The sequence below is a fragment of the Poecile atricapillus genome, chromosome Z, assembly GCF_030490865.1.
Source record: "Poecile atricapillus isolate bPoeAtr1 chromosome Z, bPoeAtr1.hap1, whole genome shotgun sequence".
Taxonomy (NCBI): domain Eukaryota; kingdom Metazoa; phylum Chordata; class Aves; order Passeriformes; family Paridae; genus Poecile; species Poecile atricapillus.
The window spans coordinates 101,667,629-101,683,226 of NC_081289.1; the positions used below are offsets into that span (position 1 = coordinate 101,667,629).

Genomic DNA, 15,598 nt, shown 5'->3' on the forward strand with positions numbered 1-15,598 from the left:
TTTGCATGCTACAAATCACCTGCTTCCTACCTCTCTTTTCATCCATGATTTAAGGACATGTACAGAACAGAGATTTTTCCATTTCACCTCTGTTTCCATCCTCTCAGTGCTCCTACAACATCAGAAGTATTACACATCCACCCTGTGGGTACAACTTCTTTATCAAGTATCTGGGGAAAACAGAAATCTAACCTTCTCCTGCAAGAACTGGGGATTTGCATTGGTTTGCATTTATTTCAGTGTAAATAAAATGGCACTATAACAAAAGGGAGTCAGTCTCAATGCGTTGCAGAAAATTAATACTGTAAATACAATTCCAACACTAATGCTACTGGCCATCAGTTATCCTAGAAAAGAAAAAAAGTCCCTCCTGACATCATTGTTGTGGAAAATGCCTCCTTGGCCCTATCCAAAACCACTAGCCAATGTCTGAAATTCTCTAAATTTCACCTATACCAAACATGTGAAGAAAGCAAATGACTGAGTACTCTGACACAAGCCCTGAGCAACACCTTGTTCATTCAAATCAGGCATAACTCATTTCAAATTCCCATCTCTAACAACTGACAAGAACAAGGCATACCCAGGTGAGCTAACACATCTGTGGAGCTTTTCATGTACAAATGCTGCTTCAGAAGCCATGACAACTCACAGCACCTCACTCACTATAAATCACAGTCCTCTTTCACCACTGCTCTTTATTAAAGGTAGCATTTACAGCCCTGAAAGATGGCCAGAGCTGACAAGAAACATCTGTACCCTGCTAGGAACCAGTGTATTATGAGAGCCAACGTTACCACAAACCACCAGAAGTTTAGAAAGAAAGGAAGCACCAGCATCTGACACTTAGTGAAATTAACAGTACAGCAGCTCCCAGCTTCTGCTTTGCCTATCAGAGCCATGGCTGGGATGTGAAGGAGGAACACCCAGCAAGAGGGAGGGTGTGCTCTTTCCCCTGCTTGACAAAACTAGTCTACAGGGCTGCATAAGAAACCCTATCTTCCAATTTCTCCAATTTAAAGCTTCATCTTGACTGAGGGTGCCCATACATGCATCGAAGAATAAGGGAGGCTTCCTTCTGCTATTCCAGTGGTTAATTCTGACAGTTGATTCGCTTATTACTTAGTACAAAGGGGGCTAAGTAAGTACTTTTTGTACCTAGTACAAAAAGTAAGTACTAAGTGAGTACTTTTTGTACTTCATACAAAAGTATAAAGTACAAAAAGACTGTCAAGTCAATACAGGTTGTCTGAAACATAAGCCTCTTGTTCAGGGGAAATGACAGATTCTTAGCAGTAAAGTAAGACTTCAGTTCTCAAGTGGATTTAGGTGGCTTGAAGACTCAGTGCTCATATCACTGAGGGCTTAGGAAATGCAGATGCCCTGTGCATGGCTACTGTGCAAGTTGCCTTCAGGGCAGGATATTTTAGCAGGGTCCAAGTGGTGTTACTCAGAGAAATGCCTGATATCTCTTACTTTCAACACTTTCTGGGCGCATAACTTTCCCACCATGCCTCAGTTTACTAATCTGCTGAAATCAGTAATACTTGTCTCCCTCTGTAAAGTGCTTATAATGAATTCTAACTAAGAGCTAAGAGCAACCAGGGTGAAAATAGGTCTCTCTTCTGCAGTCTACAGTTTCTACACATAAAGAATCCACAGCAGCATTACCATCAAAACAATGCCAAGAAACAGCGTTGTGTACAAAGCCCTACACAGCAAGGCTGGACATGTATTTCTCATGCAGCTTTACTCTTTCTTTATCACACAAAAATGGGAAACCTCCACTGAAAAATGAAGGCTGAAAAATGTAATGGATTATATTCCCCCTAATCCTAGATTCAAGGCCAATGGATTGTAATGATATTACTGGTAAGTGCCTGTCCAGCAATGGATGCTAATTTTTATCCAGAGATATTTGTAATAATCTCTGCTATCAGAAAACACAGAAAATGGAACTACAAAAAAATCCAGACCTCTCTAGTCTCACAGCACATGAGCTGTGGCCAGAAACCAGGTCTATAGGTTTCAATATTTCTGTCTCCAGCAACACACTCTTGATGCATCCTTTCTCCTATCAAAGCATCCCCAGACCCACACGGAATGCAGAGAGGTTGTGACCACCATATCCAGTAGAAATTACAGGAACTTGATAAGCAGCTGCTGTGGTAAACTGCAAATACAGCAGCAGACGCCTCTCCAAGCTCACAGATAAAACATGTAAACTGTAGACTGTAAGCTCAGGTAGGCTTTCCAGCTTTTCTGTAATACACCGTAACTACTAGGCATTTTATACTGTTTTTTTCTCTTATTCCATTATAGACCAGTTCTACAGTGATTTCGCTCCCAATGCCAAGCTATCTCAATCTTGCCAAGCTCAGCACTCAGCACACTTGATCTGTTTGAGAATATTCTAGATTCACTTACTGTCCCCGCCTCCCATTCCAGGTACCACCAAAACTGAAACTCTACACAGCAATGTTTGATTGAAGAATGGCTGCAACTTCCAGAAAAAAAACCACCAAGGCCAGTAACATAATGATAATGATACAGGCACATCATATCTCATTGGTCCACTCTCCCAGTCAACTAGGCTGCAAGAGGGAACCTCAGCCTGAGTGTGACTTTATGATACTTTAAACCTTGGTATGCTCCTCATTTTGTAGCAAATCCATGGAGATAAAACTCTGCTTTGTCCAAAGGAAGAAATGCATATTAGCATTTTACTTTATGGAGTAAAAGCACAGTGCAATTGGCCCAGCTAACAAAGAAGTGATGTTCAGAGTTGTCACTGAGTGGCAGGGTGCGAAAACTCAGCCTAAGTGCTGTCCTCATTGCAGATACTTCAGTGATCCCAGCTTGCCACTGCCTTTCAATTTTACCGACTGATCCACAGCATATGCTTTGTGGCACATGGACTCCCCTGGATGCATACATTTGTTCCTCAAGGAACACTAATTCATCTGGCATACATGTCTGAAGGGAGTGCACCAGTTGCACCAGTTGCAGAGGAGCATGGATTAAGACAGGGATGGAACCTTCACAAAAGTCAAAAAAGATTTTTTTGAAGGACAGGAGCAGAAAACAGGAGGAAAACAAACTTCTCTCAAATAAATATTGATGCCTTTAACATCAGCTTTACTCCAAGGCAGGCTGTATCAGGCATTTGCCAGCAAAACCCATCAGAGCAAAACGCAGCAATGATTGGAAGAAGGATGGAGAGACATTCTGGCATATTGAAGGTAGGGCCAGAACCAGTGCTTTTTCAGCAGGGCTATGGTGTCCACTGGGGAGCCACACTGAAGCTGATAATCACGCACTGCAGGACAGAGCTGGCCCTGTTGTTTTAAATGCTTTCACCCTGAGCCTTCTCCTTGGGCAGCATTCCCTCCATAACCATAAACTCTGTCCATGAAAAGCATACTTCAATACTAGTTCAACAGCCCCTCAGAAGCATTGCAGGGACAAAGCAGAAACAGTCAGGCGCCTGCCCCCACTTCTCCACTCTACCCCTTATCTCCTGCCCTGCAGAAACAAATCCCTGCTCTGCAACCCTTTGGAGAGATGTGGCTGTTCAGTGAACAATATCCTTTGACATTTCAGTGCAGACCAGACATAAGCAGTGGCACAGTCTGAATTTTGTTTAAAAGGATCTGAAAAGTTGTGCTTGAACAGTCTAGCTCTGAAAGGAGCAGCCCCACTGAAGAAAGTGAAGAAATCCCAGCAGCAGTGGGATGTGATGACTCAGTTCCTACTACAAATTACCTGACCACACAAATGGGCTGGGAATGGCTGTGCTGCAGCTTTGCTGCAGCTCCAAACCAGCTTCTTCAGGGCCAAGAGAGAGTGAGCACAAAAGCAGTTCAAGCGATGATTTACCTTGCCAGTTACCTTCAGCTCCAGGGCTCCTCCAAGATATAACTGTAGGAAGGGGAGAAAAATAATAAAAAAATAAAAATAATGCCCTTTCCTAGCAGATGACTCAGTGTGCTATTTTATTCCAAATGGTTTAAACAGCTTTGAAGTCCTACGTATGGATTCTCTTCAAAGATATGCTTTGAAGTAGAACCCTCTTTGAGGACTGACACAGCTGCACTTTGCTGCAACTCAATTCAGTGGGTGTCTCAGAAGCACAGCACCAGACAGGACATACAAAGCAAGGACAGTGTCCACAAGCCAGAGTAACCACCAGGCATCTATTAAAAAGTACCTCAACCTTGTCACATCATACGGAGACGAGCAAAGTTGTAAGTAATCCCTGTAATCCCGTAAGGGTTATCAATAAAATACGTATGCAAAGTCAATTTCAGGGGCTGAAATGCATACTGCTGTTCAAAAATAACCTCTTCCTTCCTGTAATCATTTATCTTTTTTTTTTCATTAAAATAATTCCTAGTGATTGTAAAAAAGGGAGGTAGCAGCTAAAGCATTCATAAAATACCATTTCTGTAGGCTTGTATAAAGCAAATGCAATTGTCATTACAGGATCACAGCACAAGAACAAGAAGTCCCACCACATGCAGGGACAGGATTGCAGCCCTTCCGAGAGACAGCATGTACTTTATTACACAGACATGCTGGCCAGCTGCCACCTGAAGTACAAATGTCTTGCTAAAAATACTTCAGGTTTGATTCCATTTTGACCTCAGGCTTCATACATCACTACAGCAAGGTTTAGTGCTCACAAAGGGACACTCACCACATTAATGTCACCATGCCTAGAAAGTGAAACCCTGGTCCTCACCACAAGGGGTATTCAAAGGCCTGCCATGGATATTCCTGACATGCACAGACACAGAGACTGGTCTCTTGAACATATTAGGACTGTCCCATATTCAGGATCTGATCCACCTGCCCCAATAAAAATAAAAAAACAGACCAAACAAATGCACTGCATACCTATGATCTTGCTCAGAAAACACTCAGCCCCTACATGTTTCAGGAACCCTCAAGCTCTCCCGTCAGCGCCCACCTGCTCCAGGTGTCAAGAGTCACCATCCCTGCGTTCAGCACCCACATGACCCTCCTTCCCTAAGGCTCCAGCAGGGTCCTCCAGGATAGGACCGAAACTAGGAAGCCAGCAGAGTACTTCCCCTCTGTGCTTGGGCTCAGTTTAACTGTTGGGAGACTGGCTCAGGAGAAGCATACCAACCAGGCAGCTGGTCCAGCTGGTCCTCCCTGGCAGGGAGCAAAACAGGGAGATGCATAAAAACACGTGTATACACCTTTTGGTTCAGGCATCCCTGCAAATGTGCAGATAAAGCACTTGATCACTGGCACTAGTATCAAACAGAAGCTTTACGATGAAACCATGCAGCAAAATGAACCACCTGTCCTCAAAAAGAATAGCAAATAAAGAAAAAACAAAGGAAAAACAACTACTAACCAACCCACAGCTCACCCAGCTGTGCTAGCAAGGAGTCTGCATGCTCGGTGCCCTGTTCTTCACCGCTGCTCCAGCATCACATCTGAAGACATGCATGCCTTTCTATGCTGTCCTGCCAGCTTCCAGGCTCTGTCTCTCTCTATCCCAGCACACATATAGAGGAAGAAGAGACTTAATCAGCAATAACATGGAGAGGGGCTTGACTAGCAGCCAGTCGTGGCTAATGGATGAGACAGCAGGCTGCACTTCTGGACCAGCTCAGAGCCGGCAGAGACGCCTTGGTTTTGGTGAATCAAGCCTTCCTGACCTAAATGGCTTTGACTTTAATGGAGATGTGCCAACAGATGCCAGCTTAAAAGCTGAGCTGCTGACAGCTCTATACTGAGGAGCTTTGTGTAGCAAACTGATCAGCTGCTCCACTTTTTTTTTTTTTTTTACTTTTTTTTCTTTTCTCTCTCTGTCAGCTCCTGGATTTTTGTTTTGTTCATTTCATTTTCAGAGGGGGCTGGGAACTGAAGAGGCGAAAAGTCAGCAGCCCTTTTTTTCCCTAAAACAACAGTTTATTTAGGAACTAGAAGCAGCTTTACAAACTCTGTAAACTGGCATTCCATGCACCTCATTAGCCAGAGCAAAGGCAAACTCTGTACAGAGTATCTCCAGAGCCTTGATAAAGTGATGACACATTCCTTGAGGGAATACCAAGGTCAATAGTGTAACACAACACAACTAGGCTGTGTAATAAATAACAAGGCAAATCTTCAGCTGTCAAAATGCCAATGGCATTTTGAAATTTACCCCTGTGAATTGTGCCACTTCATCTTTACCTAGATTTAACCCACACCCATGCCAGCATATTGTGGTTAGCTGTGGCTCAACAACTGACAGATGAAAATGGGCTCCAGTGGTTGTTTGCTTGCTCACCAGCTGCAGATGCATTTGATGCATTTGCTTTTCTAGGACAATAACCAATGCCATCCCTCTGAATAACCTTCCTTATCCTAGGCATATGGATGACAGCAAATATGAAGTACCATGTTCTGACTGACCTATGACTCCTTGGTCCCAGAGTCTGCCATGAGCTGAGGCATGTCTGAAGGTGAAAAAACATCCCCTCAGAAAAATAGGAATCTCGGCAGATTTCACACTAAATGAAAAAAATTCAACTGGGTCTCAAAGTGAATCTTCAAAGTGCAAAAAAATTCTACCACACCTACATCAAATAGACTAATAAAACGATTGTATAAAGGTTACATGTTAGATTCCTAAGTATTGAGTCTTATAACTACTCTGAAAAATCAAATACAAGCTACTTTGGACAAAAATACCAGTGTGCAAACTGAAAACTAGAAATATAACTGGCATGTGGGTACTGATAAACTGGGAAGAGACTTAGAGAATCAGCCCGGAGAGAGGAATCAAAACTGGATTTATTTGTCAACAAAGTTTATTGTCTTAAAGAAGGTATAAGCACAGTGCCAAGTAAGAAACTGCTGAAAATGACCTATAGACAGAAGAAAAATACCCACCATGGGAACTTCTACAAGAGGCCCCAACAATTAAAAGTAACCTGGTACCCATGGGAATTTCAGGCTACATTCTTGTGAATTTATTCTGAGAATCACCAGATTGCTTTAGGGAGTTTGTTTTTTTCCCCTCTTGAATACATATAAAATTAAATTTGTGTTTGCATCTCTAGGAGAAAAAAAATAACAGAACTTGCAGAATTTGCTGAGCACCAGCAGTTCTTTGAAGACGATGGCAGGTGGCAAATATTTAGCATTTTTGAGGATTAGGAGCTGCAATACAAATTTTTTTCTCTCTGGATTTACAAAAATCTTGGTCAATGTCCTGCCAACAGAGACAATACTTCCCAAAACAACAGGAAAAGGCACTTATGGCAGGAAAAGAAATGCCCTAAGTTTTTTGTTGTTGTTTTGTGGGTTTTTTAAAATTTTTTATTCTGACTCAAGTCAGCATACAAGGGGAGATGGAATGGAAAGCCTGCTGTAAAGTATGTAGTAAAAGAGAAGACTAAAATAAGTCCAGTCTTTGAAGTATAAAGATCATCATAGAGATAATTTCACACTTCACATTTAATCACGCAATGCTTTATCTGTAATGTACATAGAAAAGGTAACTCCTTTTCCCCTCAGGTATATCTTACTGCTTTGTAAACACATCCCCTTCACCACACTCTCATTTGGACCACCAATTTTAACCAGTTTGCAAATGATTACACCTAGTCCAGGCAACACAAACTCAAGGTCAGTATCTTGGTACCAGCTTGCAAACACTTTTCCTTCCTGCCTCTTGAAAGAAAGACTAAACTCCCAAATAAAGAAAGGTGAGCCTTGCTTGCCTTAACCCAGCCCACTGGTATGGCAAAGGAGTACAGCACCTGGGCGTAGGTGTGACAGTGCGGACTGCATGCCTCTGCAAGGATAACAAAGAGACAAGGGCACCAAACACACCCCAAATGCTACGTCCTTACTGTCATTACAAAGCTTCATTACACAGGCAACCTGCGGCTCAGCCTGTTTCATGAGGATCCCATGGTGCCCTGACACACAGCAAGGCTGTCACTCAGATCTAAAACCTCACACACTACCCCTCCTCCCCCTGTTCTCCCACCCCCTCCTGTGGAAATTTAAGGCTACTTCAGCTGCAGAAATATTTTCTTTTCCCCTCAGAGGAATAATCACTACAGAACGACAGAACATTCTGAGTTGGAAAGGACACAAAAGGATCATGACTCCAATGACTCCAACTGTTACGTGAATGGCCCACACAGGGATCAAACCCTCCATTTTGGCATTATTAGCACCATGTTCTAACCAACTGAACTTATCTCAGAGAACTGAAAGAGAATAAACTCCACCCCAAAGACCCAAAAAGTCCCGAAGGAAGGCAAGCTGCACTCCCTTGTCGCCCAGCCATCCCTCCTCCACTGGCCAGGCACGAAGGGCACCCAAGCTATGCCAAGAAAGGGCTACTTGCAGAAATAAGTCTGCCTGCCCTGCAGGAAAACGCAAGGGCAGCTGACATCCCCCTACCACAAGGAAGTACGGCAGGTGGCTGTCAAAGCAGGCAGGTCCATCATACACCACTCGCCAGGACTTACTGCGTTTAACCACAGCCAGCAGCTGACAGGGAGGACAGCAGGGATGAAATCTTCAGACACCCAGGAGCTCATAGGAACTTGCAGCCTGCAAGCCTCTAATAGTTTTTTTTTTCCTCTTTTTTTTTTTTTTTTTTTTTCAGTTCTGAAGGCATGTGACCGGCCCTCACATACCAGAGCTGACCCCTCCCAAAGCCAGCAATTTCCTAAGAGCAGAGAAGGATGTTACCCTCCCGCTTATTCATTACGAGGCAAGCTTTCCTTGTCCTTATACATCAAAATCTCACTCCCGTGTGAGGTACGCTCTGGATCCCTCCAGACAGGTGCAAAAGGGCCTATGGTGCTCAGCTACCTGCTAGCAGGAGGGCATGGCCACGGGGAGCCCTGACTCCTCCTATCCCAACTGGCATAAGGCTTTCAATTTCCAGGTGTAAAACCACCAGATTTTTGCTCTAAAATCGGCCGTTCCCTTCTGCTCTGGGCCGGGAAGAACTGCTCTGTTTCACACTGCTCCCCCATTAACTAGTGCTGGTACTTGGAAGCATGCTCCCTTCCCAGTCACTTTTTCTATCACCAAAATGCCACGGCACAAGCCGCTGCTGAGATTTTGTTTTCGGCTTTTGCTCCCTCGGGTTGGCAGTAGGGTTTCCGGACAAGAGGGGCGGGGAGGGGGGGGTGCGTCGGGGGAGGAAGGGGTCTCATGCTCCTTGCTGTCCCACACTGCCCTGCTCTGCTCCCATATCCCCCGCACCCGAAATCCCCCCGCTTCCCTTTGCACTTGCCAGTATCCACATGCCGAGCCCCCACAGCAACCCCCACCCCTCTGGGAGGGGCTTCTCCCGCCGCTCTCCTCCAGGCGGGAGCGGGGAGCGGGGAGCCGCGGCCGAGCAAAGCGCACGGAGCGCTTCGGCGGCGCGGGGCCGGGCACGGCGGGGCGGAGGGCTTGCCTCCCCCCACCCTCCTCCTCCGGGAGGGCTGGACCACTGCGGAGGGTGCCCCCGCTGCTCTGCAGCGCCAGGCAGGCACTACGTGTGAGGAATTGCAGCCCCAAGCACAGCCGCAGGCTCACGACACCGTAGGAAATGAGAGCTTCGGCAGCAGACGCAGAGGTGCCATACACACGGATCGCACAGGCAGACTTAGGTAAACCTGTGTCACGGATTGCTTCAGGCTACACAACCGCGCCTTCAAGCTCCAGCCGCCAGGGTTCAGGAGGCTATCTCTGGTTCACCTGAGCATCACCGTGACACACCGGCTTGACCCCTCTGCGATAAACCTCCCGCCGCCCCAGCACGCACGCACTGCTTCCCCGCGCTCCCAACACCGTGATTCCCCACTGGCTCCAACAAAGTAGTACTCACGACCTGCCAGCCGCCTGTCAGTCATCACACAACATACACGCCTGGCGCAATACAACATGATACCGGAATACCGGAGGAGGAAGGGTGGTGTTGGCTATAAGATTATTGTTGGGAGGATTACTCTGTTGGGCATACTCGTGGCTAGTCATCCTGCTGCAGTGACATTCTCTACTGGCACCTACCTTAGGTGAGCCCTTGAAGCTTGTCCCTAAAAAGCCAGGAACACTTTTTTTTCCTTTTCTTTATTTTTTTTTTTTTTAATTGAGGAAAAAGTATTTAAACATCTACTGCTGATTTATGAGTATGGCTGCAAATCTAAACTAAAATTAAATCCAACTGAAATCCACATTAGGCAGGCATCTGATGTGACTCATCTAAACACACCTTGTCTTTGTGATAATTTTTGTCTTGATGAGCCAATGTGGGCCTTACTTGACAGTATATTTTAGATACTAGATGCTGCAACTATGGAGTAACAGAATCAGGATCTGAATGTACTGCTTGTTCTCCCCTGTCCAGTTTTATGTCAGTCTTTGGTTTTGCTATAAGTAAGTAGCTCCAAGTCTCAGGACTGACCTCAATCAGGTTCTGGCTCCATACAGGTTATTGCAAATTAGCAGTCACTTATTGCCTATTGGCAGGCACAATGCATGCACAAGATTTAAACACAGAAGGACCTTTTTCACTCTATGATTGAAGGAAAAATACTTTAAACTCTAAGGTCCTTATCCTTTTATTTTAAGAGCAGACTGTACCTTAATCCATAGTTAGCAAAACTACTTCTGCTCAAAAGGACTTATTTCATTTTAACATAAAAGAAATAAAACAGATAAAAGATCTCCCACCCTTACTCCCTGGAAAGCTTGAACTAGATTAATCCCATCTAAAGGAATAGTCTTTGGACTCTAAGACAACATCCTGTCTCTGGAGGATGAAGACCAGAGGCATCTTTGTCCCTCACAAGGTCCTTCACCACTCTGCAGGTGAGTTCCACCTTCACCACTCTGCTTTTAACTCAGTCTCCTACTTTGTAGCTACTTTTCACTGTCCCTTCTCTTTTTGACTGCACACTATAAGAAAAGTTGCACATAGAGTGATTTCATACAATTGTACAGTACTTTCCAACCACTCAACCTAGTTCCTGCTTCTCAAATGACTCTTTCTTTTAATATATTTTCTCCCCTCCCCTTTTACCTAAACAGAAATTTCTAACATTTTTTGCAATGCGCACTCCTCTTTTAGGAAGTAAGTGCACAAATGAAAGAAGTAGCTGTGAATGTGGTGGAAGCAAAATCTCATCCCAGCAGAAGTTATGTCCCAAACTCCCACTGGCCTCAAGAGAGGAAACACTATGCCCAGAGACACGTCTTCAACATCCAGATCACAAACTGCATTTGGACAACTCATTTGTGTACACAAAGTGTTACTGCTCCTAAAGTTGCTGCCAGTAAATCCAGGTAGGAACTGGAACTGAACAAGGTTCATTTGTAACCAATAACTAACTCCTCCAGAGACAGGTCCCAGAGATGTGATAATATCAGACAGACTTTTATCAACACATCAGCATTGCCTAATAAACCTTCATAATGTAAACTTGCACTCTTCTTATGAATGACAGGTTCGGATGGCTCATTTCTCTCCCGCAGTCACCCTGGAAATGATTCTCTGTAGAAAATTTGAAGTGTTAAGAGGCAAAACTACACCCTGTGACAGTACAGTGAAGTAAACAGAGATTGGGGAACAATCTCCAAGCACATAGAAAGCTCACTCACTACTTTTACCTTTCCAGACGAGGGACTTCTGTGACATCTCCTTTGAAGAGTGTTTCGCTTGCATCCCTTAAGCCATTGGCGATGCCTTCACCACATGCCTTGACCTCCCTATCAGGGACATCTGTCTGCCCCAAGGCTGATGTCCTATCTAAAAACTGTCCACCCTCCTTCATGCGCTGCTGGATCATGGGAGTGAGTGGCATCTCAAAGCTGAAGTAGCTATCAGGCTCCGAGTACAATGTCTCCAGCGATTCCGCACTGTAGTACAAAGATGCATTGTCTAGGATGTTTTCAAACTGTGAGCTGTACAGATCAGTGGAGACGTCAGAGGGCCTCTGCCCAAGGAAATCTTCATATCCTCCTCTGGCTGCTTCCCCCTCCTCCACCATCCTGAAAATTAACCAGAAACAACTCATTTCAGCTTGGGGGCAAGGTCTAGACTTTTGGCAACCCTTATCACCTTCCACCTTTCTGAGCAAAAAGGTCAACACAGCTTTATGCAACAGAGGGCACTGCAGGTAAAATGCTGGCTTCTCCTTGCACTACCTCTCTTTATGAGTGGCATCATCCTCCTCTCCAGGGACATAGAAAGAAACTATTTTCTGGGTAAAAGAAGAGGGCTGGGAGACAGCCTAATATTGTCTAACAGATTGTATTGGCTGCTCACCTGCAAAGGAGAAAAGCACAATATGAAACATCTATCTTAGCACTAGTGCCATGTCAGAGGCTCCACATGCTGGAGATGTGAACCTCTGCCCTTGAAGGATAACTTGCTATCTCTGCAGTCCTAGGACTGGGGTCTTCAGCAAAAAGCTGAAGGAAATCACTCCAAAATGCAAAAGGAAGCCCATGTAATTAAAAATATGGAGCCTGGAGAACCAAATTTGAAGGGAGAAGACTCAGCCTGCTTGCTGATGCAAGGTGTGTACCATCCCTCAAGAGTTTTCTTCTCTGCTGCACCAAATACTGTGAGGCTCCTCAACGTGACAGAGGTTAGGGAAGCCAGCACAAGTAATCCCATGCCCAAGTAATCCCATCCCAAAGGAAAACTCCACAGATCCAGAGGTGCAGAGGCAGGAGAGCCTCCCTTGGAGAGATCTTGTCTCAGTAGCAAACATCTCTCCATGTCAAAGTCAGCATGGTTTGCTCAGAGCACACCAGTGGAACCCTTTGTTTTGTCAAGAGATGCTCATCAGGAAAGAAAAGCAAGCAAATCAGGATGCAAAACAGCAAGCCATTCTTGTAATATGTACTGCTAAATGATATGAACATACCTAGCTAGCTAGCTAGGTAATACAGAAAGCACATATTGTAGCATTTATCCTCCTATGAGCTACATGGCCCAGGATAAAATGTCTTTCCTTTTATGATCTACATGGCCCTGGATAAAATGTCTTTATTATCCAACCTTTCAAAGGTTCTCACACTGTTCTTGCATGAACTCTGAATTAAATCAGAAAATCTGTCCAGGTGCATATGGCCAGGCCTGCATGCCAACTGTATTTTAATTACATGACATGTCCAGATCCCAACTACACCTGCTACAGAAGCTTCATCACACAGACATCACATGCAAACAGCAAGACTTCTGATCTTTATGTTTCAAAACCTGAGATGGACTGCAAACTTCAGTAAGATAGTGTGAAGTAGCTTCAGTACCAACTTCAGGCAGTAGCCAACCACCAACTATGAACCACTTCTGTAAACACGACACCACAGGCAGCAGAGAAATATTTGCTGCTTCTCATTAGCTCCTAAACAGGTAGGCACAAGCCACATGCCAAAACAAAAGAACCCCTGCCTGACCCCTGCTCCCCTTTTAGCATCAGCTCACCTGCCCTGGCCTCTTGCAAGTACAGCCTTCTCCTCCTCACCAGAGTTCTTCCTGTCCTTCACAGAAATTTCATCCTTCCTACTTTCATCGAGCAGTGCTAGAGGAGTGGCTCCAGAGGCAGCAGGTCCCAGCCTTGGGTCTTCACAGACCTCATTCCATGCACTGTCTGGCAAGGAAAGCAAGCCTGGGGAGACCATTGGTGACACAGGGTGGCTGGATGTCTTGGGGAACGCCTTCCTCTCCACAGACACAGAGTCCAGCAGTGAGTGCTTCTTTCTTCTCTGCTCCTCAGCTTTTTGAAGCCATAAGATCTCCACACCTTGAAATTCTACATGTTTACTCACAGCTGGCTCTTTAGCAAGCCTTCTCTCCAGACCTGTTTGCATTTTGCCTTGACTGTACTCTGAAAACTCCTCAAAACATGTCCCCCTCTCCACTCTGCTGAATACTTCCAGGTTTGTCACAGATTGTTTATGACAGCTTGGTTCCTGAGCTGTGTGGACCTCCTCTGCTTTATTACTTATGGCTTGTGAGGATTCGGACTGCTTTTCTCCAGCCCATATTGAAGCCAGACCTTTCTCTATGATCAAATGCTTTTTTTCCTCAGCTGTTCGTTCAGATGGAAGAAGCATGTCTGAGAGTTTTTCTTGGCCTGCTGGAACTGGTTCTCTGGCTGCCTGCACATTTTGGCTGCCAGTAACACTCTTTTTTTCCATTGGCGTCTCTGAATCGAGAGAAGTATTTGCTCTTTCTTGCACCTTTATTGCTTCTAGCTGCCGAGAGATTTTCATAATCTCTGGAAGATTACCCACAGGTTGCAGACCTTCTTCTGGGGTGTGAAGCTGCACTGCCTCTGCATTAGGCCTCAAATTATCAGCAGGAGCTGTGCACTGAGGAACAGGCCTGATGTGGTGGTGACTGTCCCGTCTTTCTGGACTGTGAGTTACAGGCTCAGCCTGGCTCGTCGATGGAGCCGCTGGCGCTGGCCTGCTTGACTCTACAGTGCCGTACTCTGGAAATTCATTGATGATGGTCTGAGGAGGCAAACTGCTGCTTCCACGGCCACTACCTGCAAAGAAAAAAGAGACCCTGGATTTATCTACCACATGCACAAAGCAAAAATCTTCATCTCCCTCCCCACCCCACTCCTAACAAAGTAACAACGCTCTCCCCTGCAGGGAAAATAATGTTCAGGTTAACTTACTTCTGCAGGCTCTCACACTGCAGTTATCCAGAGCTGGTCATTTTACACAGGAGTTTTTGGGCAGCCCTACTTTGGGAGTGTGCACTACAGAGGAAGGAATGCCAGAAATGTCTGCTACACTTCAGAAAAGGTCCAAGTGGCACATGAACAGTCCGAGGCAACAGGCCAAGCGCATAGGCGTAAGAAAGCAGAGATTCAGATGTCTACATCCATCCACAGCATGGACCACCACACATGATGGTTTTACTTAAATAAGACACCAAACATGAAGATTTTACTTAATAAAGATACCACACATGATGGTTTTCGGTTTTTAGATAATTTGCACTTGTAAAGGTGAAACACTGGGAAGATAATCAGCCACACCCCTTATGTTCTACAGCCTTGACAAAACTAATTAGCTAAATTACAAAGCAATTAATAAGCAATTCAACTTTCTGCCGGCACTACCCTCTTCCTTTAACAACTCAGGTAGCTGAAGGTCATGTTGCAATGATGGATGCATACCAAGCAATTCAGTTTCTATTGCAGCAAATACACTGCTGCAGAAAAACCTTGTTACCCCTCCCTTCCTTGTGCTGCTTTTTCAACTGATGGAAACAAAGCAGGAGCAAAAATGGGTGGTCTCATTTTCCAAGTGCCAAGCACCCAGTGGCTCCAATTGTTTCGAGGTAACAGAGAACCATCTGTGCAGAGGGATCTCAGGGATCACATAATGACAGATAATTGGCCACCTTATATCACAGTCCAAGGAGGAACTGAGATTTTGGAAGGAAAAAAACCCAAAACAACAACAAAAAAGCCAACCATCAACAGCTGTATTTGTCCCACTCCTTTAGAAAAAAAATAAAAATAAATTGGCCTGGAGTATAAAAGTGTTTTGAAACGACCTACAGGGTGTCGAGACCTAAACACCTACTCTC

General features: G+C 44.9%; 1 protein-coding gene across 6 annotated transcripts in view; it reads right to left on the minus strand.

The window, feature by feature from the left end:
* Positions 1 to 15,598, minus strand: part of PSD3 (pleckstrin and Sec7 domain containing 3) — a 119,122-nt gene that overhangs the window by 75,954 nt on the left and 27,570 nt on the right. For 2 of the 6 annotated variants that reach the window (XM_058865130.1, XM_058865129.1), the window contains exons 3-4: positions 13,472 to 14,540; positions 11,647 to 12,027 (exon numbers count right to left, since the gene is read on the minus strand). In XM_058865130.1, the coding sequence (XP_058721113.1) occupies positions 11,647 to 12,027; positions 13,472 to 14,540 (1,450 nt within the window). Of the gene's footprint in view, positions 1 to 3,879; positions 3,922 to 5,386; positions 7,975 to 8,507; positions 9,109 to 11,646; positions 12,028 to 13,471; positions 14,541 to 15,598 lie in introns of those variants that run through there. The other 4 variants (XM_058865133.1, XM_058865134.1, XM_058865131.1 and 1 more) reach the window with 4 other exon arrangements.